Source organism: Macaca thibetana, chromosome 2, assembly GCF_024542745.1.
Source record: "Macaca thibetana thibetana isolate TM-01 chromosome 2, ASM2454274v1, whole genome shotgun sequence".
Classification (NCBI taxonomy): Eukaryota; Metazoa; Chordata; class Mammalia; order Primates; family Cercopithecidae; genus Macaca; species Macaca thibetana.
The window spans coordinates 75,845,612-75,872,672 of NC_065579.1; the positions used below are offsets into that span (position 1 = coordinate 75,845,612).

Here is a 27,061-nt window from a genome sequence, read left to right on the forward strand (position 1 = left end):
AAAGACCATCTTTCACATGAGTGCCCACTGCCACGTCTTACGGTTGTTTCAGAAAGCCAAGAGAATTGCTGCCCTACTATAGCTGCTATTGAAGGAAACTAAGCCAGGAAGGATTGAATAACTCAGAGGCATCTTTAGGTGCCACTTCGTGGTCAAAAGGAGCCCCCTCTTTTAGGGACCTCAGTCTCAGACATCCACACACCTGCAGCAGATTCTCTGCCTTCTCTTGTTTACCCTTTCTCGCATGTGTACATGATGAGGTTGTGTGTTTGGGAAGCAAACGATGTGGAGCTTCTTGCTGAGGCTAAATTATAAATCTCATCTTGTTTCCTGACGCCTAGTTTGTCAACTCACCTTTGTTGTGGCTCCTCATGGCCAGCTGGAAGAAGACTGCCTTGGGCCTTTGCTAGGTGAATGGACCAACCCCATCCATCCCTCGGTTCATTTGTAAATCGCACTGACAGCCTGTTCTGAAATTAAGCCCTCGGCTCCCTTCTTCCCCCTTCCCTGTGACAGTCTTAACACATCAATCCTCTCAAAGCATTTGACAACAGAGGAACCTCAATATTTGGAGAAATATATAGGAAAATTTTCTTTGTGTGTTTGTTTAAACCAGGAGACTTAGTGATCATCCTTGGCTGTTTCAGGCAGCCAAGCCTCCCCTCTTACAGAAAAACTAGTGTGCTGAGGGATAAAATGCCTCCCTGTTTATTTGGTAACATGGAACCACAAATCATCCCACCCACTTTTCTTACCTTTGAAACATCCTCTGTGCCAGAGTGTGCAATAAAATGAAAGAGGCATCCCTGGGGGAAGAGTGGGGTTTGGCACGAGAAACTTCTGAGTCCACCCAAATGTGGAGTGTCCCTCCCTCCCTGTTAGGAGCCTCTTATATATGGTTATGCTGAACACATACGTGCTCTTTTATTTCTGAAGCCAACATTTATCTTTGATGTTGCCTAGGATCAGCCGGTGCTGGAACAACTTCTAAATATAGACACTCTAGCAGACTAAATCTTAGAGCCTGGCCGTAGTTCAGTTGGCCAGTGCAACTTTATTTTTCATGTATTGTTGCCATTTCTGACAGGTTGAACCATACTATTAACAGAGAATGGCCAGCCCAGAATCCTTCAGCCCATGTCTGGATTCAGAAGCCATGGGCCACAAGCACATGACAACTGATAACCAAATTCATGGAACGTACTTAGCAGACAGTTACCAAACCTGGTAAGAGCAGCTCAGGAAGGCAGCAGGCATGGCTGTGGAAGAATCTGAAAGAGACCGGGCGCAGTAGTTCACGCCTGTAATCCCAACACTTTGGGAGGCCGAGGCGGGAGTTTGAGACCAGCCCGACCAACATGGTGAAACCCTGTCTCTACTAAAAATACAAAAATTAATCAGGCATGGTGGCGCACATCTGTAATTCCAGCTGCTTGGGAGGCTGAGGCAGGAGAATCACTTGAACCTGGGAGGTGGAGGTTGCAGTGAGCTGAGATCATGCCTCTGCACTCCAGCCTGGGCGACAGAGTGAGACTCTGACTCAAAAAAAAAAAAAAAAATCTGAAAGAGAAGGAGTACAGTGGCAAGATACCACATATCAAGAAAACATCAGGAGGAGTAAGTCACAAGACCAAAGGGAGAAAGTTCACCGTGAATTCCATCATCCTTGTGTTGGCCATTCTTAATCTTGTGCCAGGAATGAAGTAGTTATGAAGAGGAACAGGAAGTATCGTTTCCAATCTATTAATTTAAAAGCAGTTGAAAATATCAGCCAACTTCATCTGTTAGTGCCAGTAGTGTTGGAAATACCCACTTCTAGTGTTGTCTGTGCCAGGGTAATTAGAAATGTTAGCCAGAGCAGCCACAGCCCCCACAGTCTCCAGAATTACACTGGCAGGAAAACACTGTAGCCTGAATTAATTGGGATGTGTGTGAGTTACATGTATAGAATCGGCCGTGGCTTGTGTTCCTTAATGGGAAACCAGCCCATTTCAAGGATTCATCTTCCCGAGTACTGAGAAAAACTTTATAAGGATACTAAGTTAGTAAAGAAGAAAAATTAACTTGAAAAAGTTCTTTTGTTGTTGTTTTCAGTCTTTCAACTACACACTTTTACAAATTAACACAACATATATATTTTTAAACATACTTTAAAAATTAGTTGCATTTTACGAACTTAATCAAATACTTTTTATATACTTAGCTGCCAGTTTTCAAGTAGGTAGACCATCTGTAAATTTGTTTCTTCACTGGAACTCTTATATGTTTGTAAACAGATACCCAGAGAGAGAGGTGGAAAGCTGGTTACATGAGGAAGTACTTTGAAATGTTATTTTATTTGTTGAGTCCTGTGGTTTTAGGCTATGTCATACCTAAACTGTCCCCAAAAGACCATTGCGTGTCTGAATTTAAAAATCTCAGCCGGGCACGTTGGCTCACACGTGTAATCCCAGCACTTTGGGAGGCGGAGGCGGGTGGATCACGAGGTCAGGAGATCGAGACCATCCTGGCTAACACAGTGAAACCCCGTCTCTACTAAAACTACAAAAAATTAGCCGGGTGTGGTGGTGGGCACCTGTAGTCCCAGCTACTCGGGAGACTGAGGCAGGAGAATGGCGTGAACCTGGGAGGCGGAGCTTGCAGTGAGCAGAGATCGCACCACTGCACTCCAGCCTGGGCGACAGAGCGAGACTCCATCTCAAGAAAAGAAAAATCTCCCAAGAGTTCTCTACGTTTGGGATAGCATTATTAAAAGTCTTATTTCAATCTAAAATGTGATTCTGTAAGATGAAGTAACTGCGTAGCCGTTGATTGGCAATTTTGGTTGATCTTTATCATCTAGGAGTCTGATTCTATTTTTAGCTTATACAAAAATAACTTTTAAAATTATTCAGAGAGGTCCTTACTTTGGTGGATGGCTTTGAAAGTAAAAGCATGTACTAAGTGCATGTAGAAAATAGGACCCATTATGTGTTACACATTTATTTTGTTTTGTTTTGTTTTTGTTTCGTTTTGAGGCAGGGTCTTGCTCTGTTGCCCAGACTGGAATGCAGTGGCACCGTCTCTGCCTCCCGGGTGCAAGCAATTCTCTTGTCTCAGCCTCCCGAGTAGCTGGGATTACAGGCATGTGCCACCACACCCAGCTAATTTTTATACTTTTATTTTATTTATTTATTTTTATTTATTTATTTATTTATTTATTTATTTATTTATTTATAGAGACGGGATTTCACTGTGTTGGCCAGGCTGGTCTCAAACTCCTGACCTCAGGTGATCTGCCCACCTCGGCCTCCCAAAGGGCCAGGATTACAGGCGTGAGCCACCGTGCCCAGCCAGACATTTATTTTTGTATGCTAGCATGCACATTACATTCCCCCACCTCCTGGCTGTTTACAGTGTAGGAGGAATTTATAAAAGTTTGCAGAAATTCAGAGGGGTAAAACTTCATGCTATAAACATATATAGACATCAAAATAGATGAGTGTAATATTGCATAACAAATTACCCCAAAAGTTAGAGGCTTCAAACAATCACTTTCTTATGCTTGTGGATTCTGGGTTAGGGATTTGGGCAGGGCACTGGGGAGTGGCATCTCATGCTCTGTCATATCTGGAGTTTCAACAGGGGGTGCTCATTGGCTGGGGACTGGAATCTTCTGGCAGTATCTTCACTCACAAGTCTAGCATCAGTGCTCACTTTGGACTGGACCTATCTGGGGCTCTTCACATGGCCTGGGGCTCCCACACAGTGTGGCAGCATCAGGGTAGTCAGAATCCAAAATCGGGTGTCCCAGCAAAAGTCAGAAGCTGTTAACACCTTTCCAGACCCAGCCTTGGCTTCATTTCCACTCCAGCCTTTTGGTTACAAGAGAGTCACAAGACCACCCACATTCAAGGGAAAGGGACGTAGACTTTGTTTCTCAATGGATAGGGAATCGGAGAATTTTTAGACAGGTTTAAAGTAACCACTTGTGATATAAGGCTTCTTGTCTCCTTTTGGTCCTGAGAAACCATTAACAAATTTTTTTTTCTTTATCTTTGCATATCACATACAGTGTTTTAGGTACCATACCCTAAGACTGTTAGATATAAGGTCATATACTTTTAAAGTACAACATAACTCTTTTTGCCTATCCCTGATTCTTTTCTGAGTATTCTGGAGATGGGTAGAGGAGGGAAAAATGTGTACCCAGAAATGCAGTGACAGGATGGGCCTCATACCTCATAACCAGTGCTACTCAGCCAGCCGGTGAGACGTGCCTCAGTGGCTCTCAAATACCAATCTTCTCAGTTAGCAAATGGAAGAGATCATTCTGTCTGCTGCCTTAGTGATAAGGGCAGGGAACCCAAACAGACTGTTTATCTCCAGTTAATGTCTCTGCCTCAGTTGTACTTGAAAAGCAGGATCGTGTGTTCTGTTCCCTCAGGTGACTCACGATAGTGCAGCAAAGTGTTTTAGTTTTAGTTTTTTTTTTTTTCAGGGAATATAAATGTATTTAAAATCTTTAACAGTTTTCATCTTTTAACTACAAATTTGAAAGAAATGGAAAAATATTAAAGTAGGTAGTAAGGAGGTAAAAGAAAAAATAAAGATGTTCCTTAAAATATTTAAACTACTTTCTATTTATAATTTATCCCCAAATTTCATTTTAGAGAATGGCAGAGCTGGACATGGTAACTCACACCTGTGATCCCAGCACTTTGGGGAAGCCTAGGTTGGGTGGAAGGATAGCTTGAGGCCAGGGGTTCAAGATCAGCCTGGGCAACATAGACCCCATCTGTACCAAAAAGAAAAAAATGGAAAATTTATCCAGGTGTGGTGGTGTATGCCGGTAATCCTAGCTACTCAGGAGGCTGAGACAGGAGAATCCCTTGAACCCAGCAGTTTGAGGCTACAGTGAGCTATGGTCTGTTTGCACCACTGCACTCTAGCCTGAACAACAGAGTAAGATACCTTGTCTCTCAAAAAAAAAAAAAAAAAAAAGAATATTTGGGAACAATATTTCTCCCTTGTGGGGGAAAAAGAAAAAGTCTTTGTCTCTGAGATTATGATCGTATCTTGGAAATGTTTTCAGGGGTTGATCATTCTCTGCTGTGTAGCCACATAGTGCTTTTTATATACTCTCCAAGCTCCCTTCTCTTGCCCCTGTTTTTCTGTGATTGGGGCCTTTCATAGTCTGGCAAAAAGTTGGAGGTTATTGCCATTCTTCAGAATTTAGCAGGACCCTGTAGGAACAAGAACAACATCTAGACTCCCATTATTATTAGGACTTGAAACCAAAAATGTGTGACCCTTCTAAAAAGTGAGTGAGGATGAGGATGAATCAAAGCGGAGGCAGATGCTGATAGAGTATGTAGTATTCTAAGCGTTATTAGGCTGGGTCTTCCCCCAAAAGGTGATGACTTCCTTTAGTATGTCAATCTCAGAATGAAAGAGGCACTTGCCCAGGTTCAGATGAATAAGGTGTCCAGTTTAGAGGGCAGGTGAACTCTGTGGTAAGAGTATGGTATCAGGGGACAGGGCTGCATAAGGCACACTGGATGGAACAGAGTAAGACGATCCAGTGGTATCTAGAATGTGAATAATATACAATGTATTTTTGTTCGATGATTAGAAAGGAGAAAGAGGCAAAGCTGCGATCCCAGGCTTGGGAAAGGCTGATCTGATGCATGCTGTGAATATGAGTCGACTTACTGGCGAGCCAAGTCTTTCCTGGAGAGCATTTTTGACCAGAAGTGGTAGACAAACACCCTGGTCCCTGGTTGGAAAACATTACCCCAGGTTGATGAATTGGTGCTCTTAGGCTAGGTCTGGGTGTGGAATGAAGATAGATAAGCAACAACTGTGAATTAGGTTGAGTGCGAAGAGGAACACTCAGCTTGGGAAAGGAAACAAACCACGTTTGCAATGCGTCCTCCTGCGCCAGATTGAGCACCTCGAGGTTTATCTGTACACAGTTGGTTTGTACTCCAAGATTTCTTCACATTCTAGTAAAGATTAACCTTGCCCTTGAATGAACTTGGGCTGAGCTGCAGAAACAAGCATTTGGGCATGCCCAGGATTGCAAAATGGAAACAAGCCAGTGAACCCTGAAAATCTGCCCTTTTTTGGCTCACAGACACTGACAGTAGAAAGTTAGGCTGGAACTGGCTGGGGTTATATTGGTTCGTGTCCAGTGAGGTCAGTAGCCCAGTGGCTAGGTCTGTTCCAGAATGACCAATGGTGTTCCCTCTGACCGGTTTCTCTAATTCAGGCGAAGTATCTTTTCTATCCCCCACCAAGAACAAGAACCCCAGTCTCACCAATTCTGACTGCTTACATGCTGCGAACCTGACCCACCAACGCACAGAGAAGTGGAGTGCAGCTAGGAATCTCTTCCCTCAGCCCTCTCCTGCAGACCAGCTGACTTGCAGGCCCTGGCAGCCCCACTGAAAGCTCTTACTCTCCTCTGTGTGACATACCACAAGTGGCCTAGCAGCCGTAGCTGGCCAGGATTAGGCCTAGGTCATGGCTGTCCCTGCTGCCTGTGTTTGACCAGCTCATTGATGACAACAGATCTGAAAAGTGTCCGGATGTTACCCATTTCTATTACAGCCATGTTTTAGTAGGGAACTTTGAACAAGGGCTGAATTTAAAGTATTAAAAACTAAGTTTCCAAAGTTAAGTCAGTGTATCTCAGTAATCCTGTGTAGTCTAAATTAGATTTTTTAAAGGAGAGAAGGTGCCATAGGTTATAATCTCTCAAAATCTCTGGGAGCTAAACAGCCTATAAAATACGAAAGTTGTCATTTACCATCTCTAAAACTCCACTGGCAGTAATGGTTTGGATGTATTTAACTTCTGATAAACAATGATAAACATTCACTTTATCACTCCTGTCAGTTCGTGTGAATCTTTCAGTCCTCTAAAGCATTAGCTCTTTTCTTTTTTAACTCCATTTCTGTCAACAAGAACAGGAAAATATTTTGTTTATAAATGCTATTTGCAACCTGGGACCGGTCTTGTTTTATGAACAGATTCTCCAAATCTTCTATCCCTTTGAACACGGACTTACTCTACTCTCATGCTTAAGCTCCAGAGCCATCCGAGAGCCTGATGCAGTAGACAGACCAGCATGCTGGCATCGGATCACTGGAGCCAGTGGCCTTCTCCAGTTCACTTGTTAACTTCTCAGCTGCAGATCACTTTTGTACTGCAGTGACTTGTGAACATTAATTTTTTTCTTTCCAGATAATGCATTTTACTTTATTTTATTTTATTTTATTTTAGAGACAGAATCTTGCTGTTGCCCAGACTGGAGTGCAGTGGCGTGATCTCGACTCATTGCAACCTCTGCCTCCTGGGTTCAAGTGATTCTCCTGCCTCAGCCTCCCAAGTAGCTGGAATTACAGGTGTCTACCACCACGCCCGGCTAATGTCTTTAATAGAGACGGGGTTTTTAGTAGAGATGGGGTTTCACCATGTTGGCCAGGCTGGTTTCAAACTCCTGACCTCAAGTGATCCACCCACCTCGGCCTCCCAAAGTGCGGGATTACAGGCGTGAGCCACCGCACCTGGCTGAGATATGCCTCTTATATTAAACTTCATGTTATACATGAATATGTTCTTTTATTCAAAACTTCTCTCATGTCTGAAATATTTTAACCTGCTTTCCCTTGTTTTTGTTTTATTCTCAATGACTTCTAAAAATTCATCAATAAGCCTTAATTCTTTAACTGTCAAATATTTCTATTCTTACCTCTACAGACTCTACAGACGATGCTTCCAAAACTTAATTCCAAGGTTTTAACAACTCTGGATCTTTCTAGGTGTCCCTATGTTTATGCACATAGTAGTACATCCTGGAAGTTGTTATGATAGAAAATTTGGCATGCTTTGTCTATATGGGTTGGAGTTTATTTAGCGGTTGTTCCTGATTCTAACAATTGTTCCTGACTCCAAGATTTCTTTTTTGTTTGTTTGTTTTTGAGATGGAGTCTTGCCGTGTTGCCCAGGCTGTAGTGCACTGGCGCCATCTCAGCTCACTGCAACCTCTGCCTCCTGGGTTCCAACGATTCTCCTGCCTCAGCCTCCCAAGTAGCTGGGATTACGGGCGCACATCACCATGCCTGGCTAATTTTTGTGTTTTTAGTAGAGATGGGGTTTCACCATGTTGGCCAGGCTGGTCTCGAACTCCTGACCTCGTGATATGCCCACCTCAGCCTCCCAAAGTGCTGGGATTACAGGCGTGAGCCACTGCACCTGGCCAGATTTCTTCAGCTTATTACTCCTACTTCACATTTACTTATATTACTCCCTCACATTTTTACTTTTTTCACAAGTAGAATTTTTTAAAATGTTAGCAATATAGGAAAATGTCTTGAAGGTCACACAGTGCCCCTTCTCCTAATTCTTTAGTGAGCCTGAGTGCTCTGGCTCTCTTAAAATTCATTTCTGCCCTTTGAACTCCCCCAACTCTTTTTCTCATTTGAGCCACAGTCTGGTTTCTACTGTATTAAAGCAAATTAACCTAGTAAGAAACAGACTGACTTTTTTTACTGGCTACAGTTCTAAGCACAAGTAAAGGGGAAAGGAGACCAAATAAAGAAATAGGAAAAATGAGGCATTGAAGGGGAGCCAACATGGGGTTTGGAAGAGACGAGAGCTTCCGCCATGGCAGGATGTGCCTTTCTTGCACTGTTTACTCTGAGTTCAGAAATAGAGGAGGAAAGAAGGTAGATCATGCCACAGCCTGAAATGGATACGACACATACCAGGGCTCCCATAGAGTGTAATCGGATGCTGAGTGTAATTATGCAAGTGTGTGCATATGAATAAATCATCTTCCTCAACCTCAACACTCAAGGTTGAAGTAAGCATAAGGGCGTGACATGCCAGCCACATAGTGAGTTCACTCAAGAAGCACCTGAGAAATGTCAGGTTTTACTCACTGCACTCCCCCAACTCGGCCGCCAAGTTGCATCTGAATGCACCTTGAACCCTTGATAAAATGAACTTTCAATCTTAAAGACTGTTAGATCTTCCACTCTTTTCCATGGTGAAAGGTGCTACCTGGCTCGAGGAGGTGGGTGGGACAGGGGTTCATTTGAGGAGGATGAATGTGGTGTGTTTGTTTTTATTGTGTTCACCGTAGTGACTTTCAAGCTAGTGGTGTGTTCATTTTATTTTTAATTAAAACATCACCTGGAATGTGTTTTAGTGGTATCTGAAGGCCTGCTGAACAAATGTAACAAAATTACATAAATTTGTTTATGTAAAACATGTGGTTGCTTTGTTTTTTGTAAAATAAATAGAGAACTTCCAACAGATTGTTCAAGGTCCTGGGCCTATCCAGTTAGAATGTTAAGATCCATTCAATGGTAGCATATGGTTTTCTTTTGCATGAACATGGATAAGATAGTAAGATAATGGGGGTTATGTATAGGAAGTGTTCTAACAAACTGCTGATAAGAGTGTTACATGCCTCTGAGTATGGCATAGGGCAGTTAGGCTTTTTTCTTACTTGTTGGGCCTGTTATGAGACCCTACTAAAGTGTTTTATTTGTACTTCAAGGAATTTGAAGTATCATGTAAAGCTAGGAAGGCATTCAAAATACATTTTTAGCCTGACAAGAAACTTAGAGTGACTGTAATATACATAGATTAATTCAACCAGTGTTCCAAGTACTTATCATTCACTTCCACTCTGCAAGCATTGATTGAGCTCTCAGTTTGTCCAAAGCACTGTTACGAGCAAAGTAGACATGGACAAAATGATTCAAAGGTTCGTGACCAGTATCAGCGATCAGTGAAGAAACAACTCACCATCACTGGAATGTACTCGTGAAGGTATTGGAGGCCACTGCATGGCAGGAGAGATGCAGCTGGAGAGGGCCTTGTATGGCACACTCAGCTGCAGAGATGGGTCTTTAGGTGCTCAGAAGTTACTGGGAAAGGCTGTGTATTTTCAGAGCCTGTGACCCCTCTGTGGATGCAGTCAGACTCTTGGTTGATCAGGCTGGGCATTTTCGGCCAATCCGAGTAAAGAAGAGGATCGTGGAAATTGTGATCGTTAACTGGAGCATCGTCTTATGCCTGAAAGGACCTTTTTTAATCTTGTTAACCAAAAAAAAAAAAAAAATCACTTTAGATATACCACAGGTGTAGTAAATTACCTGTCTCAATTACAGAATTTTCTGTAGTGCCTTTATGTTAAAGATGAGATTTCATCCTAGAGTGCTTTATCTGCTACATGGGCACTTCCCTATAAGCTTCTATTGTTTTTGTTCATTCAAACTAGGAAATTAAACATTTATTCAAGATGTTCAAGATGCTCTTTCATTTATTTAGGATTATCTGGTTTTTTTTTTTTTTTGAAGTATATGCATTGTTTCATTGTTTACTTTTAGGGAAAAAGAAACAGTGGTTTCAGACAGTGCTTCTTCGGGAGCCAGAAGCACTGCAAGTTGACAAAGCTTTGTCCGGCAATGGGGTACACATTCAGGCTGGCTGCTCGAAACGACATTGGCACCAGGTATGATATTTCCTTGTCCTCTTGCCCTTCAGCCTTTGGATGGTGATCTTGAGCCTTCTTTTGCATCACTGGAAGGCATGAGGAAGCCTGCTGCCTCCACACTAAATCAACTGGAGGTTTTCCAAGATGGAATCCTAATCAGAGGAGAGAAGGCCTCCTTTAAGCTGGTGAATGCCACTATGGCCTCTGCAGTCTTGCAAGCTGTATGGCGAAGGCCCCACTAGGGGTCTCTAAGAACCAAGGTGAAGGTAGCAGTACAGATTTTGAAAGGAATTCCTCTTGGAGCTTTATTTTTTTAGATAACATGCCTTTTTCTTTTATCACTTTAGCGAGCTCTTGATTCAATTGCCCTTTTTCAATTACGTGAGTGTCTCCTGGTACAAAGAAAGAGATGCTGGGCTGGACATTGTTGTCAAGCCCAGGGCAGATATAGAATTGGAGAAAACCTGGACTGTCTTGGAGGCCCCTGCAGGCCTGTAGCCTGTATGAGAAAGGCAAGAATGGGTGTACTGTAAGGTATCAATTGATTAAAGAGGCTTTGAAAAGACTACATTTCAATTGCACTTGCGGGGTAACTCTTGATTAAGGGAAAAATCTTTTTCTTTCATTCACTGCTTGTTGAAATCTTTTTAAAGGCTTTGCACATCAGTGGTCCCCAACCTTCTTTCCAGCGTAAAGAACCTCTTTTTAACATCACAAAGTTTTACAGACCTGCCTCCTCCACCATGGTAGCCATTATAGTTTTAGAGTTCCCTGGTTGCAAAAGTCATACCGATAAAAAGCCTATATGGTTCAAGAATTTTTAAATGAATTGGAAGCATCCACCAACTTTCAAAAAACAGCACTGTATATATTGGTAAAACATTATTTCATCAACAAATATTTGTTGCTCATATTGATTTGAAGGCTTCTTGACCTATACCTTGATAGACATTGCACTGTGCTATGCCTTCTGTCCAGTGCTTTTGAGGGGGAAAATGAATTCTTAAGTACCATTGTCCTTCAGTTTCCACAGGGGATTGGTTTCAGGACTTTCCCCACCTCCCTGCCATGGATACCAAAATCTATGGATGCCCCAGTCCCTGATATAAAATGGCTTAGTCTTTGCATATAACCTGCACACATCCTTCTCTCCTTAAATCTTCTTTAACTTGCTTGTAATATCCAATATAATGCCCACACATCACTTCATTCATGTGGACTCAAGATGCGGAACCCAAGGATACAGAAGGCCAGCTGTATATTGTCTTGTGACTTGATGTGTGTGTCTAGTAGAAGATCATGGGGTGGGGGGATGGGGAAGCTGAAGGTGGTTATAGGGAATATCACACACAGCATCCTTGCCTGGCTTTGCTTACTCTACCTGCTAGGCTGAGTTGGGTAGTATGCAGGCTGAGCCTTCCTCTTTTAAAGTGCCAAGCCTGTTCACATGCTTCTAACTGCGTGCCTCACTTTCTTTCTCTACAGTGGTTACAGCCAAGAGGTGGTATGCTACACATTAGGAAATATCCCTCAGATGCCTTCTGCACCAAGGCTGGTTCGAGCTGGTATCACATGGGTCACGTTGCAGTGGAGTAAGCCAGAAGGCTGTTCACCTGAGGAAGTGATCACCTACACCTTGGAAATTCAGGAGGATGAAAATGTGAGTTTTACAGATTTTATACCTCTCTGTATTTTGTACAAGTCAGTATTGTTATAACTACAGGGCACCATGAAATGAAATTAACTGCATAAGTTCAAAACTAAACTCTTTTTTTTTTTTGAGACGGAGTCTCGCTCTGTCGCCTAGGCTGGAGTACAGTGGCCCAATCTTGGCTCACTGCAATCTCCACCTCCCAGGTTCACACCATTCTCCTGCCTCAGCCTCCAGAGTAGCTGGGACTACAGGCGTCCACCACCATGCCCAGCTAATTTTTTGTATTTTTAGTAGAGACAGGGTTTCGCTGTGTTAGCCAGGATGGTCTCGATCTCCTGACCTCGTAATCTGCCCTCCTCGGCCTCCCAAAGTGCTGGGATTACAGGCATGAGCCACCACGCCCAGCCCAAAACCAAACTCTTAATTTCTACCTCTGTCACCACCACTACCAACAGCAGCCTGTTCTTTCCCATCTCTGTAAATGACATTTCTGTTCTTGTAGCTGGGGAAACAAAAACTCTTGGAGTCATCCTTGACCCATATATAATCAGACAGAAGATCCTTTTGAATCTTCCTTAGAAATTAACCTTTTTTTTTTTTTTATCATCTCCACAGCTACTACCCTTTTATGAGGCACTCATCTCACCCCTGGATTGTTGCAGTAACATGATATTGTTATTGGATTATAGCCTCTTAATATTCCTAACTTCATCTTTACTAGGCTACAGCCCGTTCTCCATGCAAAGCCTGGGTGGAGAACATGATCTTGTAAAATACAAATAGATCATGTCAGTGCCCTGCTCAGGATCCTTCCTGTCTCAGTGCCTTCCCCTCTTTTTCACAGTAAAATCCCTAGAGCTCTTACAGTGCCCACCGGGTCCTGTGTGATTGGGTTCTCCATTACTGTCCTCGTTCCTTCCACTGTAGTCTTATCAGCCTCTAGTCTGTTCTTTTTTTTGAGATGAAGTCTTGCTGTGTCACCCAGGCTGGAGTGCAGTGGCGCAATCATGGCTCACTGCAAGCTCCACCTCCCAGGTTCATGCCATTCTCCTCAGCTTCCCGAGTGGCTAGGACTACAGGCACCTGCCACCATGCCTGGCTAATTTTTTTTTTGTATTTTTAGTAGAGATGGGATTTCACTGTGTTAGCCAGGATGGTCTTGATCTCCTGGCCTCGTGATCTCCTTAGCCTCCCAAAGTGTTGGGATTACACCACGGCCAGCCAGCCTCTAGTCTGTTCTTTAAACACACCAGGTGTGCTCTGGCCTCAAGGCCTTTGCAGTTCTGCCTTCTGGCCAGAATGCCCTTCCAGATGTCTTTGACTCCCTTCCCTCATTTTCTTCAGGTCTATTCTCATATGTCATTTCTTTGGACAGTCCTTCCCTGATCACCCTGTAGAACAGCACCACCCAATAGAACTTTCTGCAATGATGGAAATATTTTGTAATTTGTGCCATCCAGTATGGTGGCACTTACACACATACAACTCTCAAGCACCTGACATAAGGCTTGTTGGCCTGTAGTATAGAGGGTTTGTTTGCTTGTTTGTTTTGAGATGGAGTTTCGCTCTTATTGCCCAGGCTGGAGTGCAGTGGTGCAATCTCCGCTCTCCACAACCTCTGCCTCCCAGGTTCAAGTGATTCTCCTGCCTCAGCCTCCTGAGTAGCTGGGATTGCAGGCATGCGCCACCACGCCTGGCTAATTTTGTATTTTTAGTAGAGACAGGGTTTCTCCATGTTGGTCGGACTGGTCTCGTACTCCCAACCTCAGTTGATCTGCCCACCTCGGCCTCCCAAAGCGCTGGGATTACAGTTGTGAGCCACCATGCCCAGCCAGTATTGAGTTTTTAATTGTGATCAACTTAAATTCAAAGAGCCACATATGGCTGCCATATTTACCTCCAGCAGCTGTAGAAAGCCCTCACTAGTTCCACCGTTGTATCCTCCTACCTAGCGTTAGTTTTTGTCATAGCACTTAACACCACGTGACATATGTAGTGGCTTTTTTGTATTGTCTTCTCCCACTGGAATGTGAACTTCTTGTGGGCAAGGCCTTTTCTGTTCTTGAGCAGTGCTGAATCCTTAGAGCCTAGAGGACAACCCAACACAGAGAAGGTGCTAAGTAGTATTTTGATGAGTGAATGATGGAATGATAGAGACAGAACTATTGAATGAGTTCCCTGAATTCAACTTTTAGTGGGATGTTTGCCCTCCTAAACGATTATGCCCTTTCCCATCTAAGCTGTCCTTTCTCCCTTGGCCAGAAGAGGGCACTGTGTGGTCAGGAAGCTCAGCCACACGTTACTGCATAGCACATTGCAGCTTGATAGTAAGGACCTCAGTACAAAGGACTTTTTTCATGACAACATTAAAAATGTTCAATGTATTTTCAAAAAGTACTTAACTCCTTTGTCACAATAAATTTGACCAGACCCAGGAAAAATTACAGTGTGATGGAGATAAATTTTTATTTAAAACTCAAGTGCTATCCACAATACTCTGGGCTTCTGATTTTTCTCTTTTGCAAAAGTAGCTACCAGACCTCTGGCCAGTTGCTGCTGATGGTAGGGAAAGGCAGTATAAAAATCCTATATTCAAAGGTATTTAATGCCCAGAATTTTTGATATTGATGTTTCTTCCTGGCTTTGCCTTTTCAGGATAACCTTTTCCACCCAAAATACACTGGAGAGGATTTAACCTGTACTGTGAAAAATCTCAAAAGAAGCACACAGTATAAATTCAGGGTGAGTCAGTCATTTTGCTGCCTGAACTGCTTAAAAATGAAACTGTTTTCTATTTCACCATTTACCATGTCAGATTGTCTCTACAGGTTAAAAACTGAAGTTGACAGCACTTTACATTTTGAAAGTAACATTTATAAAGTGCACACCATGCTTTATTTATTTATTTCTTTATTTGAGATGGAGTCTCTCTCTGTCACTCAGGCTAGAGTGCAGTGGCACGATCTCAGCTCCCTGCAACCTCTGCCTCCCGGGTTTAAGCAATTCTCCTGCCTCAGACTATAGGCATGCGCCACTAGGCCCAGCTAATTTTTATTTTTTATTTTTTATTTTTTGTATTTTTAGTTGAGACAGGGGTTTCACCATGTTGGCCAGGCTGGTCTCAATCTCCTGACCTCATGATCCGCCCGCCTGGACCTCCCAAAGTGCTGGGATTACAGGCGTGAGCCACTGCGTCTGGCCCATGCTTTAATTTTAAAACCAGTTTGTGAGCATAAAAATTGTCATCATGTGCTGTAATAAATTGCGTTTGCAGCATGGCCAGGTGCCCTTGCCTGGGAAGAGGCATACCAGATGCTGGAGTGTACCTGTCACTCACCTGCACTCCATACCTTTTTCTTTTCAATCAGACTTCTCTTTGCTCTTCAGCCCATTTATTTTTCCTCACTTGTTTTTAATTTTCTCTTCCATGACCCACCCCCTCCCGACCTGGGCTGTCTTTGGTCATTAACAGCCACCATTAACATTACTATAGGACTATGTGTAGTAGCCAAAAAAGTGAATACGACTTTATAATCACTAAGAGATCAAAACAATATTCTGCAGCACCATATTTTCTAGTATGACAAGTGTGTATTTTGGAAGATAGGATTGTCTTCTGATTCCACACGTTCTTCTCTAAGTGGTGGACCAAATGCTGTTATTTGGCACATAGCAATCACTCAATAAATAGTTGCCAAATTATCAAGTGCAGTATGTGACTATTTGAAGGAAATGAGAATTTTTAACATTTTTAAAAATCCTTATTATTGATGCTGGCTATGAGAACATAGCTATACTGCTAACATTTCTCCACAAGGTGGCATTGCCCTACTCTTTAAAAAGTGGGGCTATTTTTATGTCCCCACTCACCCCACATTTTCCTTTCACAAAACAATACAAATCAGGTGATGACATACTTGTTTTATTATGTCTTTTTGAAAGGGTAAAAATATCTTTAAAACCCACCTTATGGTTTTATTTTATTTTTATTTTTTTATTTTTTGAGACAGGGTTTCGCTGTTGTTGCCTAGGCTGGAGTGCAATGGCATGATCTTGGCTCACCGCAACCTCTGCCTCCCAGGTTCAAGGGATTCTCCTGCCTCAGCCTCCTGAGTAGCTGGGATTACAGGCATGCACCACCATGCCCGGCTAATTTTGTATTTTTAGTAGAGACGAGGTTTCTCCATGTTGGTCAGGCTGGTCTCGAATTCCTGACCTCAGGTGATCCACCCACTTCGGCCTCCCAAAGTGCTGGGATTACAGGCATGAGCCACCATGCCCAGCTGGTTTTATTTTTAATTGTTAATAACCAACTATACAGTAAATGATTTATAATATAAATACTGTTAAATTGATACTTGAGTTTAAAAGAGAAAAAAATGTGTGTGTGTCTGAGTTTATGGGTGCCTTCATCTCACCATGTTAAAAAGTGACCATTAATTTAGTGATCCCTGATAACTAAAGCATGTTAACGTTTCCTTGGTTGTGTTCTAGCTGACTGCTTCTAATACGGAAGGAAAAAGCTGTCCAAGCGAAGTTCTTGTTTGTACGACAAGTCCTGACAGGCCTGGACCTCCTACCAGACCACTTGTCAAAGGCCCAGTTACATCTCATGGCTTTAGTGTCAAATGGGGTATGTTTTACTGCTGCTGCTGCTGCTGCTGCTGTATTTTTTTTTCTTTGGATATATTTTTTTAAAATGATTAATTTTAGTAGTGACAAGCCAAAAAAATTATGGATGGTATTATTTGCAGAAGTTTTCTACATTCGGAATATATGTGTGAGAAACATCCTGAGAAGTCTACAAATTGGAATGGACAGTTTTGTTAAAATGTAATCATAAAGGACGATTAAATTTTAGTGGAAATTAAAGTGGATGATTCTTAAGAGTATCTCATTTACTCTATGATTCTCCTGTATTACATACATTTTCTCCTGTATTTTTAAGGCATTGATTTGAATGTAGTAATCTCTGCATGCATTGTTCATTCTTCAATAGTTCATCCTTAAAAAATTAGCAATACTTAAGAGAAAAATTTTGATTTATAAAGTTAATATTGAAAATAAATCAAAATTTAGGTTTGTTAACTAAACTTTGGCATACAGAATGTTTAAGTTGCAGTGAATTAGGGACAGTTTTGTGTTCATTGGTGTTTGTTTGGGAAATTTTAGTATTAAAGTTCATAAGGAGTTTGAGGTTGTCTGGTAAAAGGATATTGTGCCTCACCTCTGCTGTGTGGATTATTTCAATAAAATGAATACAGTTAGAAGGTTGATAATTAATATGTAAAAGTGTTATGCATATCATTTTTACTAATGTCATAAAAATATTAACTAATAGGCAAAAAAGTTGAAATCTTCAATAAAATTTTACCTTGCAGCCAAGTAATATAAGGAGAATTTAAAACATTATTACACTAACCACTGAGACATATTAACTGTTTCAACTTACCTAATAATTGTGAGATAGAATTATTAGGATTTCTGTTTCCCCGAAAGATGGATAGAATTCAGAGAAATGATAAAAATTTAGATGTGCTTTTAGCCAGACCATAGAGCTTTTCTCTCAAAGAACCTCAGAAAGTTCTGTCAACACTACAGCTATATGCTATAATATTTACCTTTATAATTATTATTGTAAATATCTACTAAAATATATATACATTAATGGAAAGCAGGTGAAGGAGAGGGGAAGTGAATATTCTAAATTTATATATAAGTAAAACTTAAGGTTTTTTAGAAAAATCTCCGTTATGTCTAAGAATATCGAGGCGGCAGACAGACAATTAAAGGTACATTCTTTATAGTTTTGCAAAATTAGGCTGCAAAGAAAGTGTTTTTCTGCTCAGAAAGTAAAATTCCTGCAGGCACAGAGTTAGGGGTAGTCTATATACCCAAGGCACCTAGGGCTCTAGTAATAAGCCAGAACCTTCTTTCTCAGGCTGTCTGCTGGTGCACTGGCACTCATTGATCCACACCTCTGGTTTCATACCACATTCACCTGGGATGTAAAGTTTGCTTGGTAGGAAACTGTGCTAGAATGGACGTATTCCATTTGGATATTTTATTTATTTTGTCAATAAATTTTGTACTTCTCTTTCCGTTCCTTTCCATCACTCAAAAGAATCTGGTCGGCTGGGCGCGGTGGCTCATGCCTGTAATCCCAGCACTTTGGGAGGCCGAGGCGAGTGGATCACCTGAGGTCTGGAGTTCAAGACCAGCCTAACGTGGTGAAACCCCGTCTATACTCAAAATACAAAAAAAATTAGCCAGGCGTAGTGGTGGGTGCCTGTAATCCCAGCTACTCGGGAGGCTGAGGCAGGATACTCACTTGAACCCAGGAAGGGTTGCCGTGAGCCAAGATGGAGCCATTGCACTCCAGCCTAGGCAACAGAGCGAGACTCATCTCAGAGGGGAAAAAAAAAAATCTGGTCACTGATAAAATAAGTGAAATAAAAAGAATAAAATAAGAAATATGAACATATATCATCTGGTATAAAAATCATCAAATATATTAAAGAGCACCTTCAAGTAAATTCAACAACTTGATCAGTTGGTACCGAGTTTTTGGTTCATATTTCACTACACGAATGGTCTTTGACATTTCTAGATTTAAGAACTTTGAATAATCTGATAGTATTCAGAGATTCCTGGGTTGTTTTTTTTTTTTTCTTTTTTTTAAACAGTGGAGTTGGTGAAATAAATTATTTTGCCTTTTGGTCAAGTCTAGAATTAAGATAATATAATGGTATGTGATTTTATGAGTCCTGATGATGTTTACCGATAAAAATCAATATCCTTTTATTGCTAATAAGACATTTGGTTATTTTCCAGATCCTCCTAAGGACAATGGTGGTTCAGAAATCCTCAAGTACTTGCTAGAGATTACTGATGGAAAGTCTGAAGGTGAACTTTTTGGCAATTGTTTTATTCAAAGCCAGTAGCAAGCTCTATTTTCTGATATAGTAAACATCTTTATAGTAATAGCAAGCAACCATTAATTCTAACGATAGAACTATTATTACAGTAAACAAACTTTAATCACATATTGGCTGTTTTTCTATTTCAAACACAGCACCAGAGATCAGAGTCTGCTTGAAACTTACATTTGTGTTATTTAAAATTTTTTCTGTATCTTTTTCATTGGTGTTTTGTTTGGTTGATCTTTTGCTTTTGTTTCTTTGGTTTGTTTTGTTTTTGTTTTGTTTTTTGAGACATGGTCTCACTCTGTCACCCAGGCTGGAGGGCAGAGGCACAAACATGGACCACTGCAGTCTCAAACTCCTGGGCTTAAGTGATTCTTCTGCCTCAGAAGATGAGGAAGAATACATTTTTCATAGTGATGGGGTCTCACTATGTTATCTAGGCTGGTCTCAAACTCCTGGCCTCAAGCAATCCTCCCACCTCTGCCTCCCAAAGTGCTGGGATTATAGGCATGAATCGCCACACTCAGCTTCCATGTCTTTTTTTCAACTAGAATTCCTAATTAATTGGATAAATTTAGTGTTTTCATCTCCTAACTTGCCATACGTTTTCTGGAAATCCTTATAAGCAGCCGGGAGCGGTGGCTCACATTCTAATCCCAGCATCTTAGGAGGCCGAGGTGGATGGATCACGACGTCAAGAGATCGAGACTATCCTGGCCAGTGTGGTGAAACCCCCGTCTCTACTAAAAATACAAAAATTAGCTGGGTGTGGTGGCGGGCGCCTGTAGTCCCAGCTACTTGGGAGGCTGAGGCAGGAGAATTGCTTGAACCCGGGAGGCGGAAGTTGCAGTTAGCCGAGATTGCACCACTGCACTCCAGCCTGGTGACAGAGTGAGACTCCATCTTCAAAAAAAAAAAAAAAAAAAAAATCTTATAAGCAAAGGAAGTATCAGAGGCAATCAGCAGGAATAGTGAGGTGGAGATAGTGAAGGAGTGGGTTCAGTAATCTACAAATTCCCATGCATGAAATATATAGTGTTGTGGGCTAGTGACAAGAGTCGCACTTTTATAACAAGTTTAGAAAATTTCTTTCCGACTTCATTGTCATTTTACTTCAGATTATTTATTTATTACTATTTATACTGGGTGGATTAACATGGGACAAATGTTAGAAATAAAATTCCTTAGTGCCTTTTTAAAAATTCTGAGGTTTTCTTTCGTTCATTAGACTTTAATAGAGAAAAGTATAGTCTTTAAAACTTTTTAAATGACATATCATCTCACCACTGTAGTAATTCCTCTAACCATTAGTTTTTTTAAAAAAATGGCACTGCTTATGCCTAAAACAGACAGGATTGATATAACTTTTACAAGCCAGCAGTGCTGATGTGTGGTTGGCTTTTTATTCTGTACCATGAGAACCACCTGGAATTTTTTTTGTTTTTAAATCTATTGGGTCCTATTTTAAGCTGAAAACATGAGAATTCTTTTGAGATGAGCACAGCTGTTCTAAACATAAAATCATATTTTGTGCTAAAAACCTGGTTTAGAACTGCCTGGCGTGGTGGCTCACACCTGTAATCCCAGCACTTTGGGAGGCTGAGGTGGGTGGATCACGAGGTCAGGAGTTTGAGACCAACCTGGCCGACATGGGGAAACCCTGTCTCTACTAGAAAAAATGCAAAAATTAGCTGGGTGTGGTGGCATGCGCCTGTAATTCCAGTTCCTCGAGAGGCAGAGGCAGGAGAATCGTTGGAATCCAGGAGGCAGAGGTTGCAGTGAGCTGAGATCACACCACTGCACTTAAGCCTGGGCAACAGAGCAAGACCCTGTCTTGGAAGAAGAAAAAAAGAAGAAGAAAAAAAACCTGGTTTAGCTTTTCTTCATTAGAAAACCCCACCTAGGATAGAAGTCATGTGTATGCCAATGGCTCCTTGTGAATATTTAAGTATGTTTTGAATTCTCATGGCTCCCTTTAGCTACTGATGACAAATCAAATCAAAAGTAGGGGCCATTCTAGACTTACAGTTAACAACTTTGCCACTGCATGACTGAGTGAGTGAGTGAATCTTTTCAGTAATCTTTGCTCCCAGTCACCTTTTCAGTACAGGTTTTTTCGACCTGTAATATCAGGATAGTTCCCTTTTTTCATCTGGCCTTAGTGCATGCGACTCTATCAGGAATCTAAACTAATAAACTGCTGGGGGAATTTGTGGAAGTTACGCTACTTAAAATACCAGGGAATACTGTAAAAGCATTTCTCCTAAAACAACTTCATGTAGTAAAAGGCTTTTGTAAAGTGGTCAGCTGGAAACACAGCATGAAAAGGAATAAAGCAGAGGAGTGAAGAGCCTCCTGGTGGCCCAGATTTGTGAGTCAGGCAGGTGGCCGAGGCAGCCCTGGGTGGTCTTGCGTCCAACGGCATCAGCCTCAGGGGGCACCCAGACTCCTGGTGACTGTTTCTCTCTTCAGTTCTGCAGAGTGGTCAAGATCACTTGGGTCATGCCACGTTTGGTCTTTGTCACCCTGCTAGGCATTTTTGCCTTTTTTTTTTTTTTTTTTTTTTTGAGGCGCGGTCTCGCTCTGTCGCCCAGGCTGGAGTGCAGTGGTGCGATCTTGGCTCACTGCAAGCTCCGCCTCCTGGGTTCAAGTGATTTTCTTGCCTCAGCCTCCCGAGTAGCTGGGATTACAGGTGCCCGCCACCAGGCCTGGCTGATTTTTGTATTTTTAGTAAGACGGGGTTTTGCCAGGTTGGCCAGGCTGGTCTCGAACTCCTGACCTCAGGTGATCCACCTGCCTTGGCCTCCCAAAGTGCTGGGATTACAGGCGTGAGCCACCGCCTGTAATTTTTGTCTTTTAAGTGGGGCTCCATGAAGGCAGTCAGAAGACCCAGTTTTTAAAAGAGGGTTTCACTACCTTTGACCTCCAGGCAGGTAAGAACAGGGAGAAATTCTTGCATGCTGCCCCAGACTTGCCAGAAGCCTCGTGGCCAAGAAGTAGCCCCGTGCCTGGCTGCCCCTGAGGCCTCCTCACACCAGGAGCATTTCATAGCTTGCCCACCCCTGTTCTGTGTCTCCTACCACTCCTTCCATGCCAACTGCACGTTTCATTATGGTTTCCCACATCCAAACCTCATAGCAAATGTAATCGTGGTGATAATAGGTAGTCTAGCCAGCAACACTAAGTATTAAAAATGACTCCATGTTATTTTGGTATTTAACTTTGTAAAAGAAAAAGGAAGAGCTTTCTGGCTATTTAAAAAGAAAAAGAAGATGTTGGTTTTCCTGAAAACATAGAGCTTTTTCTTGTCAGCAATGGCTGATATACTCCATTTTTTACAAGAGGCATAAAGTCATGCATAAGTCCTGTTTTACAGCGAATCAGTGGGAAGTGGCCTACAGCGGGTCGGCTACCGAATACACCTTCACCCACTTGAAACCAGGCACTTTGTACAAACTCCGAGCGTGCTGCATCAGTACCGGTGGACACAGCCAGGTTGGTTTTGTTTCCATATGAAAGTAAACCTCTTTGATCAAATTCAGACCAGCTGTCTGTAACATCAGAATCAAATTGCAGTTTAAACAATGTATCTTGGTAATGCAACCTGATAGTATCAAGTCAGGAAATGAAAAATAGAGCTTTCTGAATTGCTCTTTAAAGGTATAAGATAGGCCTAAATGATTCCCTACTGAATTGTAGTATTTTCAGGTACATTTGTCACTCACTTATTTCTCAGAAGTCTTTGACGTGATCACCTGTGACGGTTGAAAATTATCTGGAATTTGCATTGACTAAATAAAGGAGACCTCGGTTATTGCAATGATTAAAAAACTATAGAATTTCTAGTTAAAAGATAAGACCTGTGCAGCACTGCTGTTATCACGTCTATCAATTTTAAGAATTTGAGACATACCTTCCTCAAGGTACTTTACTGCCATCTGCTGGAAAGTTGTTGTAAAAACAATGTAAATCCATGATGACTGAGCTGAATGGCACCTCCTTAAGTTTTGTGGTACCCAACGTACACATCTGTAGGCAAGATCCATTCTTTTGTTTCTACTATTTATATGACCTCAGACTAACCAGTTAACATGTCAGGAGTCTTAGTTTCAACCACATTGTACTCTCATAGTCTCAAAACAACCTAATAAATACACATGGAGTACTCTAGAAATGAAATAATTGTTATCTAAATGGTTTTAACTTACACTCAGAAAACTGAGTGAGAAATGAGATGCCAAAAGATACTTTCACTGTAGAGATATTTAACATTATGATTTGAAACCACTAATAATTTAGAATGAAAGAGAAGGAGAGATGGTGGCTTACAGCCCTGTGCTGGGTTGACTTTTCAAGAGAATACCTGCCGTTTGAATGCCTGATTTTTCTAGTCAACCCACTTGCAACATCAGTTTTTGTGTTTACTTTCTTTTGCCCCCAAGGATGGTACTAGGACATCTAGACTGCCCATGTAGACACTCCCTGTGAGGAGAAGGTCCAGCTGGACCATCTTTATACAGTGCCGAAGCTTTCTGGAGTGCCTCCCAGGGTGGAGTAAATCCAAATCAAAGCTGAGATTATCAGTGGTACTTCCTATGTGTGAGGCACTACACAAGGTGGCACTGAGTCTGAACTGCTCAAATGCATAGAGGTCATTTCCTCTGTGCCACTTCTCAGGGAGAAAATTGAATGTGGCTGAGCTGTATAGCTCTACCTGATTTTCTCCTGTCTCAGGAATCGGGTCAGCTTCCATATCGCTAGCCTTACACAACCAGATCCTGCAAAATAAAGGCCTACTTATTTTAGCGTTAACAGTGCCTGCTGGTTAATGTCAGAATCAATTGATTAATATTGAGTTTATTTGCTTTTCTGCTCTGTATGTGAATGGTTGGCCATTTATGGTACCATTTTAAAATTTCATCCAGATGTCGTTTTGTGTTCTCTTCTGTCCTCATGAAGGGTCTTTCTAATTTTGAATTAAAGGAAAAGAATTGCTTAGGATATACAGTACTCATGTCTGCTAATCTAACTTCAAAAATAATCATTTTTGTTTTTCCCAGTGCCATATGAAGTCTATAACCACCCTTAAAACACACACACACACATTTATATGAAGATCTTAATTGCATTAAAAGCTTACCATAATGTGCACACATTTAGTGTGTAACCCCTTTTCGGTAACATTTGCAGTTATGGGGTGGAATTTGCCTGATATGTAGAGGTCTGATAAATTCACAGTAACTAAGAGATGGTTCTCTCTGGTGTTTCTCCTGCAGTGTTCTGAAAGTCTCCCTGTTCGCACACTAAGCATTGCACCAGGTCAGTGTCGACCACCGAGGGTTTTGGGTAGACCAAAGCACAAAGAAGTCCACTTAGAGTGGGGTGAGTGAACAAACCTTCCCGTTGACATTGGTAGTTTGGACAATCGGAGATGAAGACTTACGCTTTGTAGTTAAGTTTCAAAGCTTTCTTCTAAAGACCACGTATGTTTTTGTCTGTTGAAGATGTCCACATTCCTCTTGAAGTATGTTGACCCAGGTTTTTTATGTGTGTCATTCCCCCCATCCACACCCCCAACACTGTCCCTCATCCTCCTCTTCCTGATGGTGCCACACACCTGGTTTATCCCCCACACTTCAGGGGACACTTTTCTAGGGAGTATTTCAAGAACAGCCAGTCTTTTTCAGAAAGTTTTCAACTTTATTAATGGGAAAAAAATTCTGTACTCAATTTAGAAATTAAACCAAAGAATAGTTTATAAGATCACATGGAATTCTTCCTCGTCTCTGTGTGTAACCACCTCTGCTGCATTGTCCTGTGTGGGTCCTGATGTTTTTACAGCGTTGACTTAAACTGTATTAGCGTTTTTGTTGTGCCAAGCTGTTTACAACATGTAAAATTATAAATACAAATGTACAGAACTCTCTAGCAGACTATTTTTTCCCACCACTTATGTCTAAAGTATAATAAATTGTGCCAACCTGGGGTCCTGTATTTTGATTTAATATGACCTTTGGTTTCAAATTAAAGAGATTTTTCTTCCTTCTTTTTCTTCCATTTACCTAGCATTAAAATATGAAGAAATATATCTAATGTTCCTATGATTTGGGGATTATTTTATCAATGTAATTAAATAAACTTCAATGGACTTGCTTTGGAGAGTATGGATAACATCATTCAGAAACTTTTATTTTTATATCTCTTTTTGGTGGGCAGGGATTCTTTTGTAAGGGAGATACTGAGGACAGGCCACCTATGTGATATTTTGCACAACTTGTGTGAAATCTGGTGCAGTTTGGTCAACTGGAAGTACAAAGTGTTCTAAGATGAAAATAATTCTTCATTCCCAGATGTTCCTGCATCTGAAAGTGGCTGTGAGGTCTCAGAGTACAGCGTGGAGATGACGGAGCCCGAAGACGTAGCCTCGGAGGTGTACCACGGCCCAGAGCTGGAGTGCACTGTCGGTAACCTGCTTCCTGGAACCGTGTATCGCTTCCGGGTGCGGGCTCTGAATGATGGAGGGGTGAGTATAAGCCCATACACTGTAACCAGAATCAGAATGCATAGTCAGAACCCAAAGTGCTAGCACTTCTGTCTCTAGCCTCCTGAAATTTTTGGCAGTCTTAATGCAACCTTGACAACCATTAATGCAGTGTCTGCAAATCTTAATTCTGAGTTGATATTGTTGTGATTTCATATAGACCCAGCATTAGACGTTTTTTGTTTCTTTTGTCCTCATATCATTCTATGAAGACAGCACTCAAGGTAAATAAAGATATCACCCTGTAGATACTTTTGACAATTTTCAGAAAATTTCCTTTTCTTCTATTGACTTTATCAGTTAAGGGAAATTAGGAATATATAATAGTTCTAATAAAAGTTTTATACGCTCTTGTCTAAATGAACCAGCAACATCTTAGGTCAGTTTTTACAACTAGAGAGGGGTAGCAGCTGGGGACACCAGCTTGTTTTTGTTTTGTTTCAAGTGAAAACTGTAGGACTCTCTGGCCTTCCTTCTATTGCTCCATTTGGAGTTGTCAAGTTGAGCTATCAGAGATTGAGAATACATATGTCTGTGTTATATCCATAAAGGTGGTTGTCCTTTTTTTCTTTAAAATTGCCAAATGATGTAGATTTGGGGGGAGATGAATAATGAGCAGTGGGAGTCCCATTAACTGTGAGGCTTTTGGGTGGGCTTAGAGATTGATGAAGCATAAAAGCGGGCAGAAGGGTGTGGGTAAAGCCAGCTAATGCTAAATGTCCCATCCAAAGTGCCAGTAGTTTGTATAGATGGGCTCCCTGCAAATAAATATAATTAGCTAATTGATGATTTTTTTAAAAAATAAGAAAGCCCAACTTGCAGTGACTTTTTGTTTTAAGTGAAAGCAAGTTTATTAAGAAAGTAAAGGAATAAAAGAAGGGCTATTCCTTAGGCAGAGCACCCGAAACTGGATTTCTTCTAATTCTCCAATAGAAAAGAATTTCAGACACAACAATGATACTCAAGTGAAAACAAAAAAGTCTAAACATTAACGCCTATGCACCTGAACTTATAATCATGTAAGTGAAAAGAAGATGGATGGTGGTGAACACACTGTTGTGTCTACCCCATTCTCTCATCAACTTTTCAGTTACTGTCTGCCACAACAAAGATAAATGTGCAACTGGGCTGGTGTGAGTTGTACTTTGCTCAGCCCTTTCACTGATTTATCCTATAAAGAAACTATCTTCAGCTTGGGTTTATTCATGTTGTATTAGAAATTCACCATATATATTGCTGTAGTCATCTTCCGAGGTCCATTTCAGAGAGCTTCCCCAACTCCCGAGCATCTTTGCATGTTATGTTGAGAGGTGTTTTTTTTTTTTTCTTCCCCATCTTTTTTTCCCATTTTGACAAGGACAGTCATATATTTTGTTATCCTGGAAGGTTTTTACTCTGCCCCAAACCTTTGAAGTATCAAATATGCTACCATTAAAATGGGCGGT

The 27,061-nt window shown here is 41.4% G+C and overlaps 1 protein-coding gene across 7 annotated transcripts in view; it reads left to right on the top strand.

The window, feature by feature from the left end:
• FNDC3B (fibronectin type III domain containing 3B) overlaps positions 1-27,061 on the top strand; it is a 363,826-nt gene that overhangs the window by 281,699 nt on the left and 55,066 nt on the right. For all 7 annotated transcript variants that reach the window (XM_050780053.1, XM_050780054.1, XM_050780057.1 and 4 more), the window contains 8 exons: positions 10,389-10,513; positions 11,981-12,155; positions 14,805-14,891; positions 16,644-16,782; positions 18,984-19,055; positions 22,452-22,570; positions 24,352-24,457; positions 25,426-25,598. In XM_050780053.1, coding sequence (XP_050636010.1) covers positions 10,389-10,513; positions 11,981-12,155; positions 14,805-14,891; positions 16,644-16,782; positions 18,984-19,055; positions 22,452-22,570; positions 24,352-24,457; positions 25,426-25,598 — 996 coding nt within the window. The remainder of the gene's footprint in view (positions 1-10,388; positions 10,514-11,980; positions 12,156-14,804; positions 14,892-16,643; positions 16,783-18,983; positions 19,056-22,451; positions 22,571-24,351; positions 24,458-25,425; positions 25,599-27,061) is intronic.